The sequence below is a fragment of the Patella vulgata genome, chromosome 7 (genome assembly GCF_932274485.2).
Source record: "Patella vulgata chromosome 7, xgPatVulg1.2, whole genome shotgun sequence".
NCBI classification, from domain to species: Eukaryota; Metazoa; Mollusca; class Gastropoda; family Patellidae; genus Patella; species Patella vulgata.
The window spans coordinates 16,950,522-16,970,760 of NC_065885.2; the positions used below are offsets into that span (position 1 = coordinate 16,950,522).

A 20,239-nucleotide genomic window follows, 5' to 3' on the forward strand; every position below is an offset into this window, starting at 1 on the left:
TAAAAGAAATATCCAATTTAGATTCCGTTCTTTTGAACATGTGATTTACGGGACAAAATTACAAAATATCTCATTTATTTCTAAGCATCGTTCGTATTTCCCGATTGCGTTGAGTGAGTAATGAGTATACACGCATCAATAGACCTGTAGACGAAATATCCTCGGCACGCGAGATATCCACCAATCAAACAGGGAATAAACACGCGAGCCTCAGTTTCACCTGAACAATGTATCGTCTGCAAGTCTTGTTAATCCCTTCTGGAAGGTTGAAGAAGGCAGTAATAATATGTTACTTATGAAATCAGGAACTATATACAGCTTTTAGCACCAGGATTATCACAATTATATAGTTCAGATATGGAGGATTCATTTATACAAAGTTTTGTTATTCAGAAATAATAATCATGGGTCAGTTTTGGACGAGAATATTCAAACACAGAGATGTAAGAATACTGCTGCTAGGTAGGTAAACATTTGGATTATCCAGACTTTTCGCCCATAGAGAGGTATCGAAAAAAGAAAGACTAAATAACCGAGAAGGATTTTTACCGTTACACGCACGAAATATACGAGCATACACGCGTGCTTTTCCCATTATGACTGACTACATCGTCAGACCTTTGTTTACTAGATAAGATGCGATCAGATGATGTTACTGTTGAGTCTGACAAAACTATGATGAATTGCATCCATGTTCAATAATTACTCATATTATATACATTTACATACACATTAAATGTCAACCGCCAGAAGAGACCGAAACATAAATTTGAATACCGCAGATGAAATAAAAGGTTATCATGACTAATCAAACTAAACTTTTATGAATATTTTATGATTCAAATATCATCTGGTTAATTTTAGAAGGATGTTGATGAAATTGTTAATTGCTAAACCACTTTCAGAGAAATTTAACTGAATTATTCATTGGTAATTGTTGACAACTTCCTGTAGCCCATTGCAGTTAACTATTTGTTGTTAGGGCTGACACACAAAATATTTGAGAGCTATTAAAGTACTGAATAGATGAAATAGATTGTGCCATTTCATATAAGGGTGTAACAACCTTTAAAAAAAATATATATATATATATATAACACAATTTAAAAGTCATAAATTCAAACTGACACCAAATTTTGAATAAAATGACACATAAAATATGAGGGCATACAGAGACTGTGATTTTGGAACTAACATATGTCATTTATGATGTATGCATACATGAATATTCAGTAAGATCCAGTATGACCTGCACAAAGATTTGCGTGTCCAGAGGAGGGTTCCAGGTGGTCTGCCCCCCCACTCCCGCTGAGCAGGAAATAATTTTTGTCTCCTACATTCAAAGAACAACTCCTGATGTTATCAAATTCATGCGTGGTTGTCTCCACTTTGGACCCCCCGCTGCTCAAAAACTGAGAGAGGGTTTAATGTCCACTCGACACAACCTAGCTATGTCATTTTATTTCAATATTTCACTTGCGCATAGGAGTCTTTAGCACTAGTAGTGAAAGGAAACCAGAAGACCTGTAGAAAAACCACTAGATTGGACAAGCGATCCTATTCCTTGTCACATAGTACAAGCCTTTAACTAAAAACAAAAACCAGCCACTGGTTTCCTAGATTTATGTTCATGGGAACCAGACCCCTAAATCATGTGATACTGTAAAAAAAAATCAGGAATCGAAACATCAGGTCTGGTCCTTTTGTTTTGTACAGGCCAGGAACTGGATCAGGTTCCATATCTACTGTATCTCAGTTATTTAATTGTGGACATGGTCTTCAGTAGTGAGAGGAAATCCAAAATAATACAGAAACATTTTTCAATTATAAAAGAGATATGAGTTAACATAAATAAACCGATTATAAAGTTGATGATTTCCATGAGAGAAATAACATGGATTTAATGGACACATTAGATAATTATAGTTCTTTTTGGTGCTACACATAAGTTTTTATGATGTCTTTATTTCACTAATTAATGATGCAAAGGGCTTTTTAGCACAAGGCTGAAACTGGAGAACTTGGTTATTTTGGGCAATCTAATTCTTTGTCAGTGACAGTGATGGTCAGAACCGGCATATATACATTGTACATATCCAATTGTAAGTTGAATGTTATGATCATATGGTTCTGCTTGAAGAAGAAGGCCTTTAGCCAAAACAATCTATGGGAGATCATTATACATGGATTTATGATTTTATGATGTATTTATTGATCTGGCTGTCTGGCATGTTTTGATAATAAATTTGCTAATGTATTCCGCCCATAAGAAATAGATGTTTTATGGCATCAAAATGTCTTCCAATTAGCAGAATCAGAACTTAAGATAATGAAACTACCATAATAAGTGTGGTTTAAGCCATCTCCCAACAGTTTTATAGCCAATCTAATTAAAATTATATTTCATTTTTATGGTTCTTAAATCCTGCACTATACAATCTAACATAATTTTTAGAACGGATCAAATTACTGAATTAGGGTGAGCATCCAGTAAAAAAATATAATTAAAAAAAAATCAATCATCTATATCTAGAATATAGTTGCATGTGCAACTTAAAGTTCAAGAACTACTTACTGTAAGATTGCCTTTAACTACAAGCATTATGTCATGTCCAGTATCTACTGTAAGATTGCCTTTAAAATATAACTACATTATGTCATGTCCCAAGAACTACTAAGATTGCCATTGAAATGTAACTACAAGTATTTATGAAAAGTTTTACTTTATCTTCAACTATTTAAGCAGACCAATGAATCCCAATTATCTTCACTGTAGAATATTAATTTGAAAGGAGAATTCTTATTATGTACAGGTACTCTGAGATACAATAATGACCATGGGGGTATAGAGGTTTGAATTTTTAAAGACACTTATTTCCCCCCAAAAAGTAACCCATCCCAATGGCAATGGGTTACAATGTATGTGTACAATATATAATGACTGGTAATTTTAATCATAAAAAATATTCTTGACTGGTAATTTTTATCATAAATATTCTTGATATACAGTATATGTAATATTTATAAATAGGTTATTACCTACATCTTCCTGGTACAACACAGACTACTTGTATGCAATGCAATGTAAATATTGACATGAGAGTGGTTCAATTGACTCTCGAATACCTGAGAAAATTGTACTATAACAATACAATTTCCTGGTGTGAAACCCAGTTTATGATATACCATGCTAACTGATGTTTATGGATGTGTTTTTCTATCATTAATTTAACCCTTATCATAAACTAGCTATATGAATTCATGTTATGGATTAATGTAACAATTTTCTCTTTTTCTTTCCTGACCTTTCCATGGCAATTTCTTTTGACTTTTTGGTCAGGAGTCAAAGAAGAGTGTTTGAATTAAAATTTGATGCCAGATTTTGGTGAATATTCATGATTTTGAAATAAAGGGTCAGGAGGTCAACTGGTATGCATATATGAAAATAAGGTCACAACCGTGATTCTCTGACTAAATGATGGAGAAAAGTCTTGTATTTTGTGTTTGAAATCTGACTATCTTGAGAAGGGGGAAACATCAAAGGGCTTGCACAAAATCCATAAGGGTGGTGATAGATGCCCTTGTCATCATTTTGTTATGTTTTTATTTTAAATAGCTATTTGATGAGTTCAAGTAAAGTGTTCGATTCCGTGGTGATATGTGAGTAGGGTCGCCTGTCCAACCTCGTGGATTTTCTCCGGGTCCTCTGGTTTCCTCCCATTGCTAAACACTGCTACGCGCAATTATTGAAATAAAATTAAACTATATGTTAGTTCCGAAATGACCTAGTTTGTGTCGAGTGAACGTTAAACCCTCTCTTTCTCTCTCTACATATCACTACTATCTAATACTGTTTTAAAATTTAACAGTTTTTGTATGTTACAGTATTGTTATTTATGTGTTGGCACACCAATACACCCATTGGTTATTACCCAGGTACATCTTCCTATTGTTAACAATTAACTATAGGCTATGGTACATTTACATGCCTAACACAATAACATTGAATCTTGTAGTTAAGGTGTAAACTTGTTAAAATATAATCCAACATGTAGGATGCACCGTGGCACTTCCATACATACATGCTGTGGGATATACACTTGCCAATAAATTATAGGTTGTACACACAGTACATATTACCTGGGAAGCTGTGACGTATTGTATATTATTATTATATGAATGAATGTATGGTGGAAACCTAAGATTTTTTTGGTTCTTGTTAACAGTTTTTTTCTTGGCTAAACTTGCCATGTTTTCACATAAGGAAGTACTGTATTGTTTTGGGTGTTGTATTTTAATATTTACAATGTAGGCCTACATGTCATGTCAGGTACAATGTACATGTAATTATAAACAATAGCTGTCTAGTAAATTAGGTGTAGATATTTTTGGTTACAGGAAATTACTTAAATTATTCTAAATTGGAGGGTTGGGTGATGTACATGTATGTTTTAGATCGTCTGTAATCAATGCAAGTGCAGTTTACATGCCATGTGTGTAAAGACCCTGTTTATGACAAGAATGTGGATCACTTACTTAACTCAATGGGTTTTCTATGGGTTCTTCTCAAATGCCTAGTTCGTGTTGAGTGGGAACCACAGTGGCTCAGTGAGTAAGGCTTTGGCTCGCTATACCTGGAGGTCCCGGGTTTGATCTCAGTACTGGCTGAGAAAGTTGTTTAAGGTTTTACGGTGTGGATTCGCCTTGTCAGTGGTGCAGAATGGAGGGGGGTCAAGGAATAGCGTCAAGTTGTTTGGATGCATCGAAAAACCGAGGTAACTTGTACACATTGGCACATTGGCATGCACGTAAGAGAACCCTTGACAGTTGGAATTCGAAATAAGCGTAGGCCATAGCGCCGGTGTCTGGACAAAATTTCACTTGTAGCACACTGCATGGCATATGCACGTCTTCATTAGTCAGAATGGAGCAGAGAAGTAGTATGTTATTAAAGCTCATTTCATTTCTATCTCTTATCAAAATTGTATACCGAATACAGCTCTTTGTATTTATGAACAGTATTATTAGTGTAGTTTCATTATTCATGAGTGTAATTTTCTGTAGAATATGAAAATACAGCGTGGAATATGAGTAAACCTCTGCTTTATATAACATCATACATGTACATGTATATTATGTAATATAAGCCATGAGATATGAGCTCTATCAGACTAAACTCAGGTTCACTGCTAAAAACATCTGTTTATTGCAGATAACATAAACATTTTTACAGGAAAGGGGAAAGGAAAATTACCCTAAATTTGATTGTGGTATGGTCTTGTCTTTCTACCTTGTAATCAGAAAAAATTCTGAATAATTAAGTTCTTATGTACATGTTCCAGTCAATAATTATGATTTTGAAAACAGAAAGTTAGATACATGTACTAATAAAACAATATTATTCTTACTGGTAAATCAGATGATATATGTGGGCCTAGTCAATTAGAAACCCCATCTATGTTATCGTTTATTTTCCCTCAATTAGTGCTTACATGGCAACTGTCTACCAACAAATTAGAAAAGATATCAGTTAATTAGAAAATATGATTCTCTTTGGATGATAACTTTGTAACCCCCATGTGTAATCTTCTAGCTACTGTAGTAAAATTTATAAAAAAAGTTATCAGCCAATTTAGCAATGAAGAAGATAAGAAGTAATATTACCAATATACTTATCTATTTTATCTTTTCCTTTACCTGAAAGTGAAAACGATATGGAAAACATATTAGTCAATTGGTAAATACGATTTCCTTGGTCTTAGTTTCGTTTATGATCTAAACCGGTAATTGAAATTGATACAACCTGTGTTAAATATGTAATCTGCTAATGAGAAACTTGATTTAAAGAATACTGTGATTCCATTAATGCTCAGAGATAAAATCTAATTTTTTATGTACAATATTTAAATTACTTTCCATATATGTTTGATGTTTCTACTGATTTTCGTAACTACATGTAAATGATTTCATTTGGTAGATGTCCTATATAGGTGATCGGAAGCAGATACTGTGATTGTAAACCAATGAAATCCCATAGTTAGGGATATGATCATCATTCCTCAAAGGGACACAATATCTCCATAAAATTGGAAGTAAATTGGTTCAGTAAGCAGGGATATGATCATCATTCCTCAAAGGACACAATATCTCCACCAATTGGAAGTAAATTAGTTTAGTAAGCACTAAGAAAGATGCATTTTTGTGTTAAGATCCTCCATCTTAATGTGTTCATAAAATGGAGAAACCTGTCACAACAGAATTTTGGCATGTCAACGCTTTAATGGAAAGAGCCTATAGAATGCATTTGCTGCAACCCTTTGATCGCTATGAATGTGTACATTTGCCAGGTAAACCACATTCCTAGATGTGCTATAGATGCTTGATAAAGTACATATATATGTAAGCATTAATTATGTGAACATTTATCTAGAGTTTTATGTAAGAAAAATAAATTTGCAAGCTTAAAGGTGTAAGGTGCAGTATAATGATGCCATAATGATTAGATAAGGAAGCTCATGATACAAGAGTACAGTATGGATGTGTAGTAGATCAAAGGAACATTGTGATTGTGTATATCTTGGTTTTTACGTAAGAAAAACAAATTAGCCCGTAACAGATGGTACATATACAGGAAGGAGTTTATAAAAAAAGGTTTCTAGAATATTAATTAATACCAGAATACATGTAAAAGAAACATGGGTCATTTTGGAACGAGTTTTAATTCTATGATTTTGTTAGGCAAATCCAGTATTCCAGTATAAATGGCAAATATAGGAATCAAATGGGTTAACGTCCGGAATGAACTGGGCTAATGAAGGTCCAAATATTATGAAAATTGATCAATCGTAATGGAAGTTGTGGCTACTAATGTGTACTTATTACTTTCAAGACACCCATCACCATATTTATTCTATTATAAATTTCATTCATGGTCTGAACGATAACTATATATACATGTAAGCTCTATTTATGAACATCAAAATGCGAATGGTATCAAATTTATATTTTGTGGCTTAAATAATCTAAGTTACTTATTCTTTTTGCTTCTAGAACTTTGACTATCATTTGAATACATCTTATTATCATAACCATAGCCAACAAAATACAAACCCACCCAAACTAAAGCAAAATAACATAAAACATGACATTTTAAATGATGGATATAAATACACATAAATATATCTTGAGTAACGTATTACCAGACTTTGAATCATTAAACATGTATGACTAAATATTGGTCATGCCTATCTAGAAGCTCTCTTTTACCAGCTGTTTTTTCTGGTATCAGATTCAACTCTGAACTTAGGGGGGTAGATTAGTGGAAAGCATTAATGCTTTGAGTTTTGGGAGGTAAAAAGTAGATTTGGTTAAAAATAAAGTTGGTTGGTTAAAAGGTGTTTAAACAGCTGTGAGAGTTTCCACCTCGTGTTTGTTGATTTAATGAAGAAATTCATTAGAACTCGTCAACTGCTTAAATTATACCAATAAACTCAAATATTACTTGATACCTCAAATTAGACATTTGATTAAGACATGAAATATAAATCACAGAGTAGTAAAAGTTTAATGGCTTTCTTATTGATCCAAAATTATCAGTTTCGGTTCAATCAAACGTTAATTACTCAAATCTGTATTTTACAAAAGTCAATCATTACAAGTTACATCTGTTGATGAAAGTTTGTCTAATGATTAACGGATGTTGGTAAGGAAGTTAAGCTTAGCGCAGACGGTCACATCCAAATTTTTACCCAACCAACACTTTTTTATACAGATCGTGATATGGCAAATGTGATAGAAGCATGATACATGTACCCGAGTTTCATTATTAAAAGAAATACATCACCTATGATTTGTTGAGAATTCTGTAGACATTTGTATAATATGTTCAAGAAGGACGAGGTGCTGCTGGTGTCATGGTTTCAGGAATATAGGACAACATGTGTTTATTTTCATTTTGACAAGCACAAGTATAATATAGTGCATACATTTAAAATCCTTCCAGCCCCCCCCCCCCCACCCCCCCCCCCCCCCCTCAGAATTCAAAGGATTAATATAAAACATATTTCATTTTTGCATTTTGTCTGTTTTTTAGAACTGATGGAGTAGTTATTTGATCTTTGAGTTATGCATTTAAATAACAACTAAAAATAAATATGCCGCCCATGTTATTTAAACATCGCATATATATATAAAACATCAGACCATCTATACCTCTTTGAATCAATGGTCACTGTAGAAAGATATTTTCGATTTTATCTACTGTTGAACATATATAATTTTATTGAATCTTTTGATACTTACACAATTTAACACAATTTAAATAATTGTATAGATAAGGTACTGCCCTTGCAGAAGCACCCCTTTCAGTGAATATAAACATGTAACCTAACAAATAAACCAATCTGATGCCAGAAACAATATGAATCATTGATTGTCACCCATTCATCTAATGTCTGTAAACTGTAAAGCCTATAAAATAGCTGGTACATGTGGAGTTTAGTTGATGTGTTATTCCAGATTTATTTACATAGTGCTTTACACCTGAAACATATTTATCAGCAGGTATATGATGAGAAATATATAAATAGCTAATGTTATTATTGTACTGTTGAAATAAGTACCTGTCAGGATTCTAGTAAAAAAATGCCAATTACGTACATGTAATGTTTTTACTGTATGAAATTTTTGTATGTACTGTACATCAGATACACATAGTGCTTTTGACATTTTAAGTGCCTCTGTTAGTTCTTGTAATAATTACAAATTTCCGGTTTTATTTATTTTCTTTGCGTATTAAACAGGCAGTTTGAATGAAAAGACAACAGATTGAACTAAAACATTATCTTGATCCACAAATTTGAACAACAGTAAAAGCCGCTGATCTTCAATTGATTTGCCAACTAAAATATTGTGAAAGTGGAATTTCTAAAAGAATATTAGGTAAAAAATTGCTAGAGTCTGTAAGGTATTTACAGAAACATGTTCGGCATTCTCTGTTGATGATATAAATAAGCAAGCGCTAGTGTAAATCTTTCCAATCCGATTGAATCCAAGCTGGAATATTCTCTTGACAAGGAAAAAGGAAGCCTGTCGAACTTTGTACCCGGTAGTTACCTTTCTGCTCAATCTTTTTCTCTAAGCAATGGGAAGATGTATTTGTGTAAATACCTACATGTAGCTTGCATGATTTCAAGTGTAACATTAAGTTATACTACATTTATTTATTTAGTGCTCTGGGTAAACAATGTGGTAGAATCTAAATTATTTTCTCATTTAGGATAGTGTAACATCTGCATGATTCTCTATATGTTTCAGTAAATATTGACATATGTAAATTTTAAACATGTATCGGTAGATCTCCTTGCTATTTTATGCAGAGAACACACAATTACTGTGCAAGAAATAAGCAACTGATATCAAATCAAGTGAATGGATCAGGGGCCCAGCCTTAAGCATTCACTGCGCTGGTCTAGATGGTGGTCATCTCCTGAATGGCGATAGTCTGCTAATTGACGTCATGATGAGTTAGAACGTAAAATAAATTAACAACAAAAAGGGCGATAATCCGGGTAGAATCTTGGAAAACGCTTAAAAAAAAGATAATAAAGTGTAGTAAACAGACAGGACCAAAGCCCAGGACCCCAGTAAATAATTCAAAGTTTTTAGTGCACATATATTTGAATTAAAAGGCAGTGGTTTGGTTTGTATTTGCATTCATATTTGACATCGTAAAAACAACTAAATTATTATCCAAAAATATTTTAGTCACATATGGAAAAGATTTAATAATTCTCACAAAATTGCTACTTTGTGATAAAGAGGTAAAATGGCAATTCACGCTTGATACAAAAACCATTGATTATTTGGAATTCATCATTTAATTTTGGGTATTTGTAACATGCAGATGCTAAAAGAGAGAATACTCTAGCATACGCAATATGGCATCAGACAGCAAGCACATTTGCAAAATCCCTACTGTGAGTTATCAGTTAGGGGTCCATGTTGGGCCTGATTTGCATGTAACATAACTCTGCATGTGGGAAGCAGAAGAATACCGATCTCTTCGCTACGTGTAAAAATGTGTAGGAGACTAAGTCACTAAATTTCAGAAAGCAGTGTCCAGTAGTTATCATAGGTGTAGGAGCCGGGGGGGGGCAGAGGGGGCATTTGCCCCCCAAAAAATTTATTTTTGGGCAATGAAAAATTTGACGACCTTTTTTTTCTATTAACGTTTAGAGAAAAAATATAACTAACTTATTTCTTTGAGATCCACACTGCCCGAAAAGTGTTTTCTCGTCTTTTTCTTGTCCACTGCATATGCCCGAAAATATGCCCGAAGCTCTCTTATGATAGGTATGCCCGAAAAAACGGTATTGCCCGAAAATAGGTATTGCCCGAAAAAACGGGCATCGGCAGAGGAAACTAGCAGTAAAACGCGTTTGCAACCGTCAAATATTCCAAAATTTTCTTGGCGGGTCATTCGCCTCTCAAAGAAAACCGGCGCCGCTGTCTATAAATCCGAACTTTTTCGGGCATTTCTAGTTTTGCTTCCCTAACTGTCACCGAGCCCTAATAAAATACTAATTTTACTTTTCTTGTAATTGAATATCACAAATTTGTACTGAGTTGACTATGGATTAAAACATTTTGTCTGGAGCCACTCTACTTTGTGCGACATTTTTCAGGCATCGATTATTATTTGTGAATGCAGATGCAACAGTCTGATTGGATGGTTAGAATTCAGAGTGAGATTTTAGTTACAAAACCATTGGATACTTTTGGAGTTGCTTACACGGGCTAGAATAGCAGAAAACGCATTTACGGTGATTAAATTTTCAAATTTTTCTCCGGGAGGGTGAGGCCTTCATATACCGCGCGACGATTGATTGGTTGTTTGGAATTCGGAACAGCCAGGTAGGCTATATTGGACCAAATTGAAGTTGCTGTATTCACAGACTGGAATAACAGGAAAACGCGTTTGCAGCAGTTACATTTTCAATATTTTGTCCCAACGGTCCCGTCTTCGTTGACTGTAAATGATTGATTGGGATTCGAGTCAGCCACCTTAATAAGGCTATATTATATATTCGACCACTTTGAAGTTGCTTTGTTCACCGGCTGAAATAGCAGGAAAACGCGTTTGCGACAGTTAAATTTTCAAAATTTTCTCCTAACGGTCCCGTCTTCGAGGACTGTAAACGATTGATTGGAATTCGAGTCAGCCAACTTAATTAGGCTATATTAGACCGCTTGAAGTTGCTTTGTTCACTGGCTGAAATATCGGGAAAACGCGTTTGCGGCAGTTAAATTTTCAAAATTTACTCCTAACGGTCCCGTCTTCGAGGACTGTAAACGATTGATTGGAATTCCGAGTCAGCCACCTTAATTAGGCTATATTAGACTACTTTGAAGTTGCTTTGTTCAACGGCTGCAATTACAGGAAAACGTGTTTGCAGCCGTCAAATATTCCAAAATTGTCTTTGGGGGAGGGGGGGGTATACAAGGTCGCTGCTGTCTGTAAACCCGAAATTTTTTCGGGCATTTTGGGTTCTGCCCCCCTAACTGTCATCGAGCCCCTACGCCTATGGTAGTTATTACACAACACTATAAAACATGTGCATGGAATCCACAGAGACCCGACCACGTGCAACGACAAGTTTCCTAATGTATTGAGAAATGTCAATAAGATCCATAAAGTTTGTAGATGATATAGTTTGGTTTAACTCCATGCAAAGATTGGCCATGGTCGTAAACATATAACAAAAAAATGTCTAGTCGTTTGGTCTGGTTGAATGGCAGACTGGTGTAAGTCCTTCTTGGGACTTTTAGGTGAGTCTGGGTAGGCGATGGAGGACTGGAAGGCTTTTTATACCGATCTCATGAAAAATGGCAGTACAGTAGCTGCTTATATGCACTTTGAGATGGAGAATGTACAGCATTTGTTATGTTATAGTAATTCTGGTTTTTATTGCTTTTCTCGAAAAATTCATATAAAACGCAATAAGTTTAGTAACATGTTGACAATATGAAAAACAACATTTCATTCTAATCCTATGGCCATGCGATAAATTGTGTGACAAGCCTTTGATAAGAACTGGGTGATTTATCAACGCTTTATCAAGTATGAATAATTGATAAGTTGTCTGCATGTTTATAAACAATCAATAATTGCCCACAAAAATATTGGCAACATTCCTTATTTGTAAACACAGTCTGATTAAGATTCTATTTGTCCCCCGCCTTTCGAAGAAAGCAGGGGACTATTAAAATGGGTTCGTCCGTCTGTCTGTCTGTCTGTCCGTCTGTCTGTCCGTCTGTCTGTCCGTCCGTCTGTCTGTCCGTCACACTTTTTGGGACACAATAACTCTCTTCCTAATTGAGCTAGAATGTTCAAACTTGGTGTATGTGTTTATTAGGTCAATGCCTTGATGGAGTTCGAAGATGAGCATTTTCCGCTTAGGGTAAGCAGAGATAAGCAATTTGATTGGTTGATGCTTTGGGACACGATAACTCTCTTCCTAATTGGGCTAGAATGTTCAAACTTGGTGTATGTGTTGATTAGGTCAATGCCTTGATGGAGTTCGAAGATGAGCATTTTCCGCTTAGGGTAAGCAGAGATAAGCAATTTGATTGGTTGATGCTTTGGGACACGATAACTTTTAATTGAGCTAGAATGTTCAAACTTGGTGTATGTGTTTATTAGGTCAATGCCTTGATGGAGTTCGAAGATGAGCATTTTCCGCTTAGGGTAAGCAGAGATAAGCAATTTGATTGGTTGATACTTTGGGGCACGATAACTCTCTTCCTAATTGAGCTAGAATGTTCAAACTTGGTGTATGTGTTGATTAGGTCAATGCCTTGATGGAGTTCGAAGATGAGCATTTTCTGCTTAGGGTAAGCAGAGATAAGCAATTTGATTGGTTGATGCTTTGGGACACGATAACTTTAGTTCTAATTAAGTGAGATTGATGAAACTTGGTGTATAGATTTATTATATGAATACCTTAACTAAGTTCGATAATGAACATGTTTTGCTGAGGGTAAGCAGAGTGATAAGCAATTTGATTGGTAGAAACTTTGGAACACAATAACTCTCCTTCTAATTGAGGTAGAATGTTCAAACTTGGCATAGGTGTCTATTAGGTGAATGTTTAAACTTGATGTATATGTAGATGTTCATTAGGTGAATGTCTTGACTGAGTTCAATAATTAACATTTCGAGCTGAAGCTAAGCAGAGCTAATCGATTTCATTTGTCGATGGTTTGGGACAAGATAATCTTGATTCTATCTGATAGAGAGTGATGAAACTTAGTGAAAAAAATAAATGTGCGATTAATTAATATGTGTCATCTATTTATTTTGCAATTTCGGCGGGGGACATCAGCCTCACTGTTGGCTTGTTCATTTCTTATTATAGTTGAAAATTTCGTTTTATGTTTTGTTTTATTTGTCTGTACTACACTAGGATCTGGAAGAGTTGTTATATAACCTGCGTTCTTGATGGTGCGAGGGAGTAGCCAATGAAACCATCTGTTGCGCCGAATTCTTGGCGTGTGATGCACGGAACTGTGGGTAAACTGCTATAAACGTCAATGCTGATTGATTAATCAATGTCTGACATCATGTCAAAAGCTGTTGATGATCTAGTCCAAAAGGATTTGCATTGCCATTTTCTTTTTTAGAAATTGATTCCCAAACCCCACCTATAAGAAAAATCCTGAGTCCATGCTTTTATTTGCATTTAAAATTCTACCTGTATATCATCAATGTGTATTCAACATATTGATTACCTGTACACACATGATACAGGTATAATATAATTTATATTACAGGTGTGTCGAATCACATGAGCAAAATTAAATTGTTAGTCACATATTTGTACTTGACAACATTATTTTTATCCTTTTTTTCTGATTTATAAGTATCATATCAATTTCTGCAATAACCAGGTTATTGAAGACAGGCATATGCCATGCAGTCTACCATGAGGGTTAATTTTCCTGGACAGTGGTGTTCCCGCTTACCCGGTACTCTTCTTTGAATTTCAGCCGCCAAGGGTTCTTTTACGTGCATGCCAATGTTTAAATAGGACCTTGGTTTTTCGTACCATCTGAAGATCTAGATGCTTTTTCTTTGCCCGACCCTCCGTCCTCCCCCCTACTGGCAAGGAAAAACCAAGCTGGAAAATCCTGAGGAACTTGCTATGCCAACCCGGGCTCGAACCTGGGACCTCCTGGTTAGTTAGCCAGCTCAGCCAGCACCATACTGAGTCACCATTTTTCTTTAAACAAAAAATAAACATGACAGGAGGATTTTAAATGGTTTGCAGAATCTGTTGATGAATATTGACTTATGTAAAGTATGGTAGGACTTTTTTTGACCCAAGATCTCCGCCTTGTTCTTGTTGAGCTTAACATCTGCTTCCACCCAGGTGGTATCACATCCAAGGATCTGTCAGCATTGCCCTAAAATATGTCTTTTTTACCTACCTGAAAATACCTTTTGACTTTGGACACATTTGGCCCTATTCGACTCCCTGTCTAAATGAATTGAAATGAAATAAGGTTAGACGTCCTACTCCAACTGGGTTAATGAAGACAGGCATATGCCACACAGTGTGCTATGAGGGTAGTTTTGCCATGCTGGAAAATCCACAGGAACTTCTGGACGAACGCCGGCAGCAAACCCGAGACCTCCAGGCTATCGAGCCAGCATCTTACCCACTGAGCCACCATGGTTCCCAACTCCCTTCCTAACATACCCTATGTATTCTACTGTCTGTAAGAAGATTGATTGTGTTTTTTGATACAGTAATGAATAATTGTTTATAGGAAGTAATCTCTATGTTTATGTTCAACTTGTGTTCAGATAATAGATTACACATGTATACCTCTACATCTTCTCATTTTAGTTACAAAAATACAACTTGTTTACTCTGGAGGAAATCAGATTGGCCTAAAGGTTAACATATTTTAATGTTACCTGAAATTTGTAACATCTTACAGATAATATTTATATTAAAGAAACCAGTTGGTAAAATGTAATTTTAGATTGGAGGATGATGGTATTGTTCAAACTGTTAATTTGATTACACAGTTGCCTTGAGGATTTGCTATTATTATATGTGTTCATCTATGGCTTGTTATTACAATATTTAGGGTTTTTACTATTTGTTATCATTCCCTTTATAAATATGAGAAAAGCATTGTCGAATTGATGCAGGTTAATGAACTGGTAATTGTTATTCCATCTATCATTTACAATGTGGTATTCATATCGTATTCATACCTGCCAATGTTAAATGTAATGCAAATTTTTTCGTAGTTATCAACGAATTTTAAGAAGGCTGGTTTAAAATGTAAAAGCCTAGTGCTTGGATTTACGATAATTATGGTTATTTTGAATATGATGTTATATAAAATCAATTATATTTATTTTCTTGGTGGGAATGATAATGACTCTTTAAAACTGGATTCTACTGTGTACACTGTGCATTAAATAATTCTCTTATGACTTACAGTGTCTATGTGTTTTATCTTGCTCTAGTGTTTCAAGTTAGTTGTTTTTACAAGGGTATGTGGTGCGATCAGCCTGCATGCGATTACTATATTATTAGTGAGTATGGTTTCTGATTCAGTATGAGGTCCTGGGCTTGTTGATCCCGGTGTTTGCTGTGAATGTTACTTGGGATTTTCCAGTCTGGTTTCCCCTTATAAGTGGTGGAGTGCCTGTCAAGGCAAATGCATCTAGTCATTTAGATGGGATGAAAACAACGATATCCATCTGGCGTGCAGAAAAGTAGGACATTAAACTCCATTTCATTTCAGATTGGGACCTTTCCCTCTAATAGCAAAACTTTGGCATCCAGGCTAAAATTCGAAAAAGTAGATCCCAATTTAAGAGAATCCATTTTCCCTAAAAATGTATATTATGTACTCTGTATTAAGTTTTGTAAAATTGTTTTTTTTTTCAGGTTTGGATGCAGCAGGAAAGACAACTATTTTATATAAATTAAAATTAGATGAACTGGTGACCACTATTCCAACTATAGGTTTTAATGTTGAGTCTATACAGTATAAAGATGTTAATTTTACGGCCTGGGATATTGGCAGCCGAGATAAAATCGTAAGTTGCAATTGGTCAATTTAACATGTCCAACTACTATTCCACCAGTTTGTCATTTTGTAAATTTAGGATTTTGATGGTACTATATTTTTTTACCGTAATTATCTTATGTATTACAGCGTCCATTGTTTAGACATTATTATAAAGGAGCTGATGCTGTGGTGTTTGTTATAGACAGTAAAGATCGAGAGCGACTCGATGAGTTAAATTATGATGTTATAAAACCAGCCATAGCAGCAGAGGAACTGAAAGAATCCATCTTTCTTTTTTTGGCCAATAAAATGGATTTAGAGGATACCATGACAATAGAAGAGATCTCCGACAAACTGGGACTCAAAAACTTAAAACATCCCTGGAGTAAGATATTTTGCTTATCTTTATCAATTCATGCATTTCCAAGGATATTTCATTTGACTGAACCATTATGATCCTGTAGACACGTATGCAATATACATAAAGTTTCAGTAGACTGAGTGTAAGTTGTTTACCACTAAGTAAGTGTCATGTGTGCTTTGTGAGACAGGGCCCTGAAAATTTAGCATACCTTAATGTACATGTAAGTTATAATATGACCTGAAAGGCTTTTAACTTTTACACTAATGTTGAGATCTATAGAATATGCCCACTCTAAAGCAGGATCCTTATACATAATACACAAGGTCTTTATCAGTATAATGCTTTAGGGAGCCATACTAAATTCAGCCTGTCTTATAGCAAACTGTGCTGTTGCATGCACTGATAAAAATTTGATTAGCAGGTATTGTTACCATAGTAATACTTTATCTCCAAAATAAGCACATTTTTAAACCCAGTACTATTTTCTCTATCTTTCAGATATTTTACCAGTTAGTGGTGTAAAAGGTGATGGGCTTCATGGAGCTTTAGATTGGTTAGCATCAAAACTTGGTTCAGCGTCAACCAAAAATCAAAATAAGACTGCAGGTCCTTCGATAGGTCTGACCTCCGATACAGAGGAGATAAGTGAAGAGCAAGATGAAGCAATTGCGCACAGAGATTATTGTTCTCGTGCATACAGTGCTATAAAATGTCTGTTTTTAAGAACTAATAAAAATGACAGTCAAGACAGTTTGGATAAATAACAGTGAAGATAATAGAATCGTAACATTTTCCAGATATTTATTCTATAAATGTATAATTTTTTAATAGAGAAAAATGTCTCCCAGTTTGAGAAATTTTCAGTGATCTACCCTAATTTGAATTGTTGTCGATCTCAAGATTAGAATCAACAGTGGGAACAGATTAGAATCAACAGTGGGAACATGATGTACTTTCCTTCGATGATTCAAAAAATTGTGCAATTTTGTGTTAATTATTTAAATGAAACTGATAAATAAAAAAAGTGTGTGTGTGTGACAAATATCACAAGAAATAAATAAACAAAAAAAAAAAATTATAATAAACTCTTCTGATAATCAAATTAAAATAAACTGGTTCTTTTGAGGTGTTCCTCTGTAACTATTTAATGTTGATATGAACACATTAATATGGAATTTAAAAAAGACAGATTGTTTTTAGAAAATAACAGCATTGTTCTGTTGTGATCATTAACAATGATTATGGTATTTGGTGTATACTATACAAATACCGTATTTTATGATATAAATGAATTAAGCAAAAATGGGCACATAATTTCCCCCTAACCATCCACTTGATATCTACATACCAGGAGTTAATCATCATGATATAAATTAGATACTAGCAGGCCTGGATATAATGGTTTCAGTTGTACCTGAGAATTGTCTGACACTAATGAACTATATTATAGTTCCTGACATTCTCAACATATAATATCAATAAAAACACAGAAAAAAGACAAATTTGTGCCAGACAAAATGAAAGGCGCCAGAGAGATTGTGCCTGACAAAAGTCTAAATTTATGCCTGACAATGTCTGTGACAGGTGCCTTATATCCAGGCTTGCTGCATGTATTGTATGTGTGTTGTATCTTGTAAATCACTGTTTGAGTGTAACTTCATTTCGGTGTCATAGTTTCAACTTATGTCAAAGTGTGATAACAAAAAACAAACCTTGCCAGTCAACCATATTTTATAAATTTGCTATTCCAACATTTATTTCATTTGCCATGCATTCTTTTCTGTTTCAACGTTTAATATTTGTGTTGGCTACGGAGAGAGCTCTGCTTACAAAGTTAATCTCACTCAACATTTTAAGTAGTTCTACAGGTTAGAATCATCTTTCCTATGTTTATAAAAAAAAAGTGTAAAAAATGCATGATTTTTTTTTTTCATTTGAAATGTGTATCTAGTTTACATTATAGAGATGTTGTGATATTATAAAGGGAAATAACTCTTGTATTGAAAGTTAGATGAACATGTTTTTTTAATACACAAATACCATTAAGGGCATAGAGATGTTAATGCTCTAAAGAATGCTGTATCAGTACATGTTACATGTTTTTGTGTTAGAGGTGGGTTTGTGCTGGGGGAGTGGGGGGTCTTACCAGTTATGGAATCTGATTTTAGAGAGGGTTAAATCGCCAGTCTTGGAATCTTATTACGGTATCAGGGGGTTAAAATCATTGATCTTTGAACTTTTTTTTAGGAGGAAATGGGGGGGTAAATTGTCAGTCTTGGAATATTTTACAAATGCAGTTACCATTATTGGCAAGAATTTGAGAACAATCCAGTTAATATTACTGTATTAAGTTTGTAGAAGAAATGCTCATGTTAAGCTGCTCAGATTAATTATATATTAGTTGTACATAGATAATAATAATTATACAGAATATTATACTGTTTATAAGACTAGATTAATCACATACCCACTTCAAGGATTTAATGTGGGTAAAATTATTATGCATATTTTTGTTCAAAATGTTTTCTGTGCCCATTTAATTGTCCGTAACATAAATCATTGATCAGAAATATGCATTACTAACGGACAGGTAGTACCAATATAATGTTTAATGGGGAAACGTATGCCAGAACGAATTATAAGTCCTTTATGACACTATCCCTGTAATTGCAAAAAATATTGCTCTCATCATAAGACGGTTAAACAATGAAGTCCATGTGCATAATCTATGAAATCCTTGACATGATTTGAATTATTATATTATAAATATTACTGTTATTTGTATGTAAATTCAAAGTTCAATTTAATTTAAATGCAAAATATTGAAGATTTGTTAATTGAATATACAGAATTTATTTTACTAGCTATCTATATGTTTGTATTAGTGTGCAATAGAATCTCTAGCACTGTTCAGTAAGTTTTACACTGATTTTGAATGTAAGGTCAAAAGCCTGCTGGGCTGTTATGGTTAATACCAGGTTTCATTTATTTTTTTCCAGTTACGATAACTTTATTGTCAGTCATCGAAGTTCTTGACCTTGTATTTGCAAAATCAGGGGATTCTAACCATGAGGCATGTGGTTCAACAGGATTTTAAAACATAGTTACAGATAACCTCTTCAGTCTAGTCTAAGCATGTTAGATCCCAGTAACTATGTTATGCCGAGCCCTAGTGTACTTATTTATCATGGCTAAATATGATTATGTAGACATCCATACTTATACACTGTTTATTGTTTTAGCTGCCGTCCTTATGAAATTAGATTGACTGAAAACCAAGAAATATTGAAGAATATTTGTGCCATAATATTTGCATTTGTATGATTTGGTTTAATGTTTGCATGCTTTGGTTAAAACTCTATGTAAATGTCCATTCTTTACCAAATCTTGTGTAATATTTTCTTTCTTAGATTAAAGAATGTTTTGTTTCTTTTTATTTTCATACCTATCGAAATTCATAATATACACCTAATATTGTTAGAATGTAATTCTATAAATGATCATCAATAAATCCTTATGCTAAACATAATTAATCTGTATATTATTTGTAATCAGCAAGATTTTATTATTGCCAATGATGAATGGTCAGTGGACAAAAGGACAGCAAGGAATTCATAGTGCGGAATGAAAAATGGAGCTGTGTGGAAAAAAAAAAAAAAAAAATCCTGGAAGTCCTTAGCCTTTTCCATAATCTGATAAAGTGCCAAACTGGGGCGAGGAAAGGTCAAGCTACTGCTTACATTAGACTCCTGTCTTGCAAAGTGCATCAGTCCTCGA

General features: G+C 34.3%; 1 protein-coding gene across 1 annotated transcript; it reads left to right on the top strand.

Moving 5' to 3' along the window:
• Positions 1-216: 216 nt before the first annotated feature.
• On the top strand, positions 217-19,991 carry LOC126828151 (ADP-ribosylation factor 1). The gene is made up of 4 exons (XM_050557749.2): positions 217-462; positions 15,975-16,126; positions 16,246-16,483; positions 16,961-19,991. The coding sequence occupies exons 1-4, from the start codon at positions 405-407 to the stop codon at positions 17,224-17,226; spliced, it is 714 nt and encodes a 237-aa protein (XP_050413706.1). The 5' UTR covers positions 217-404; the 3' UTR covers positions 17,227-19,991.
• Positions 19,992-20,239: the final 248 nt, after the last annotated feature.

Bases quoted from the DNA above. Each gene is read 5' to 3' on its own strand.
- LOC126828151 (XM_050557749.2), top strand. From the start codon at position 405: ATGGGTCAGTTTTGGACGAGAATATTCAAACACAGAGATGTAAGAATA. The intron at 463-15,974 runs GTAGGTAAACAT...TTTTTTTTTCAG, and splicing joins TGTAAGAATACTGCTGCTAG to GTTTGGATGCAGCAGGAAAG. The intron at 16,484-16,960 runs GTAAGATATTTT...TCTATCTTTCAG, and splicing joins AAACTTAAAACATCCCTGGA to ATATTTTACCAGTTAGTGGT.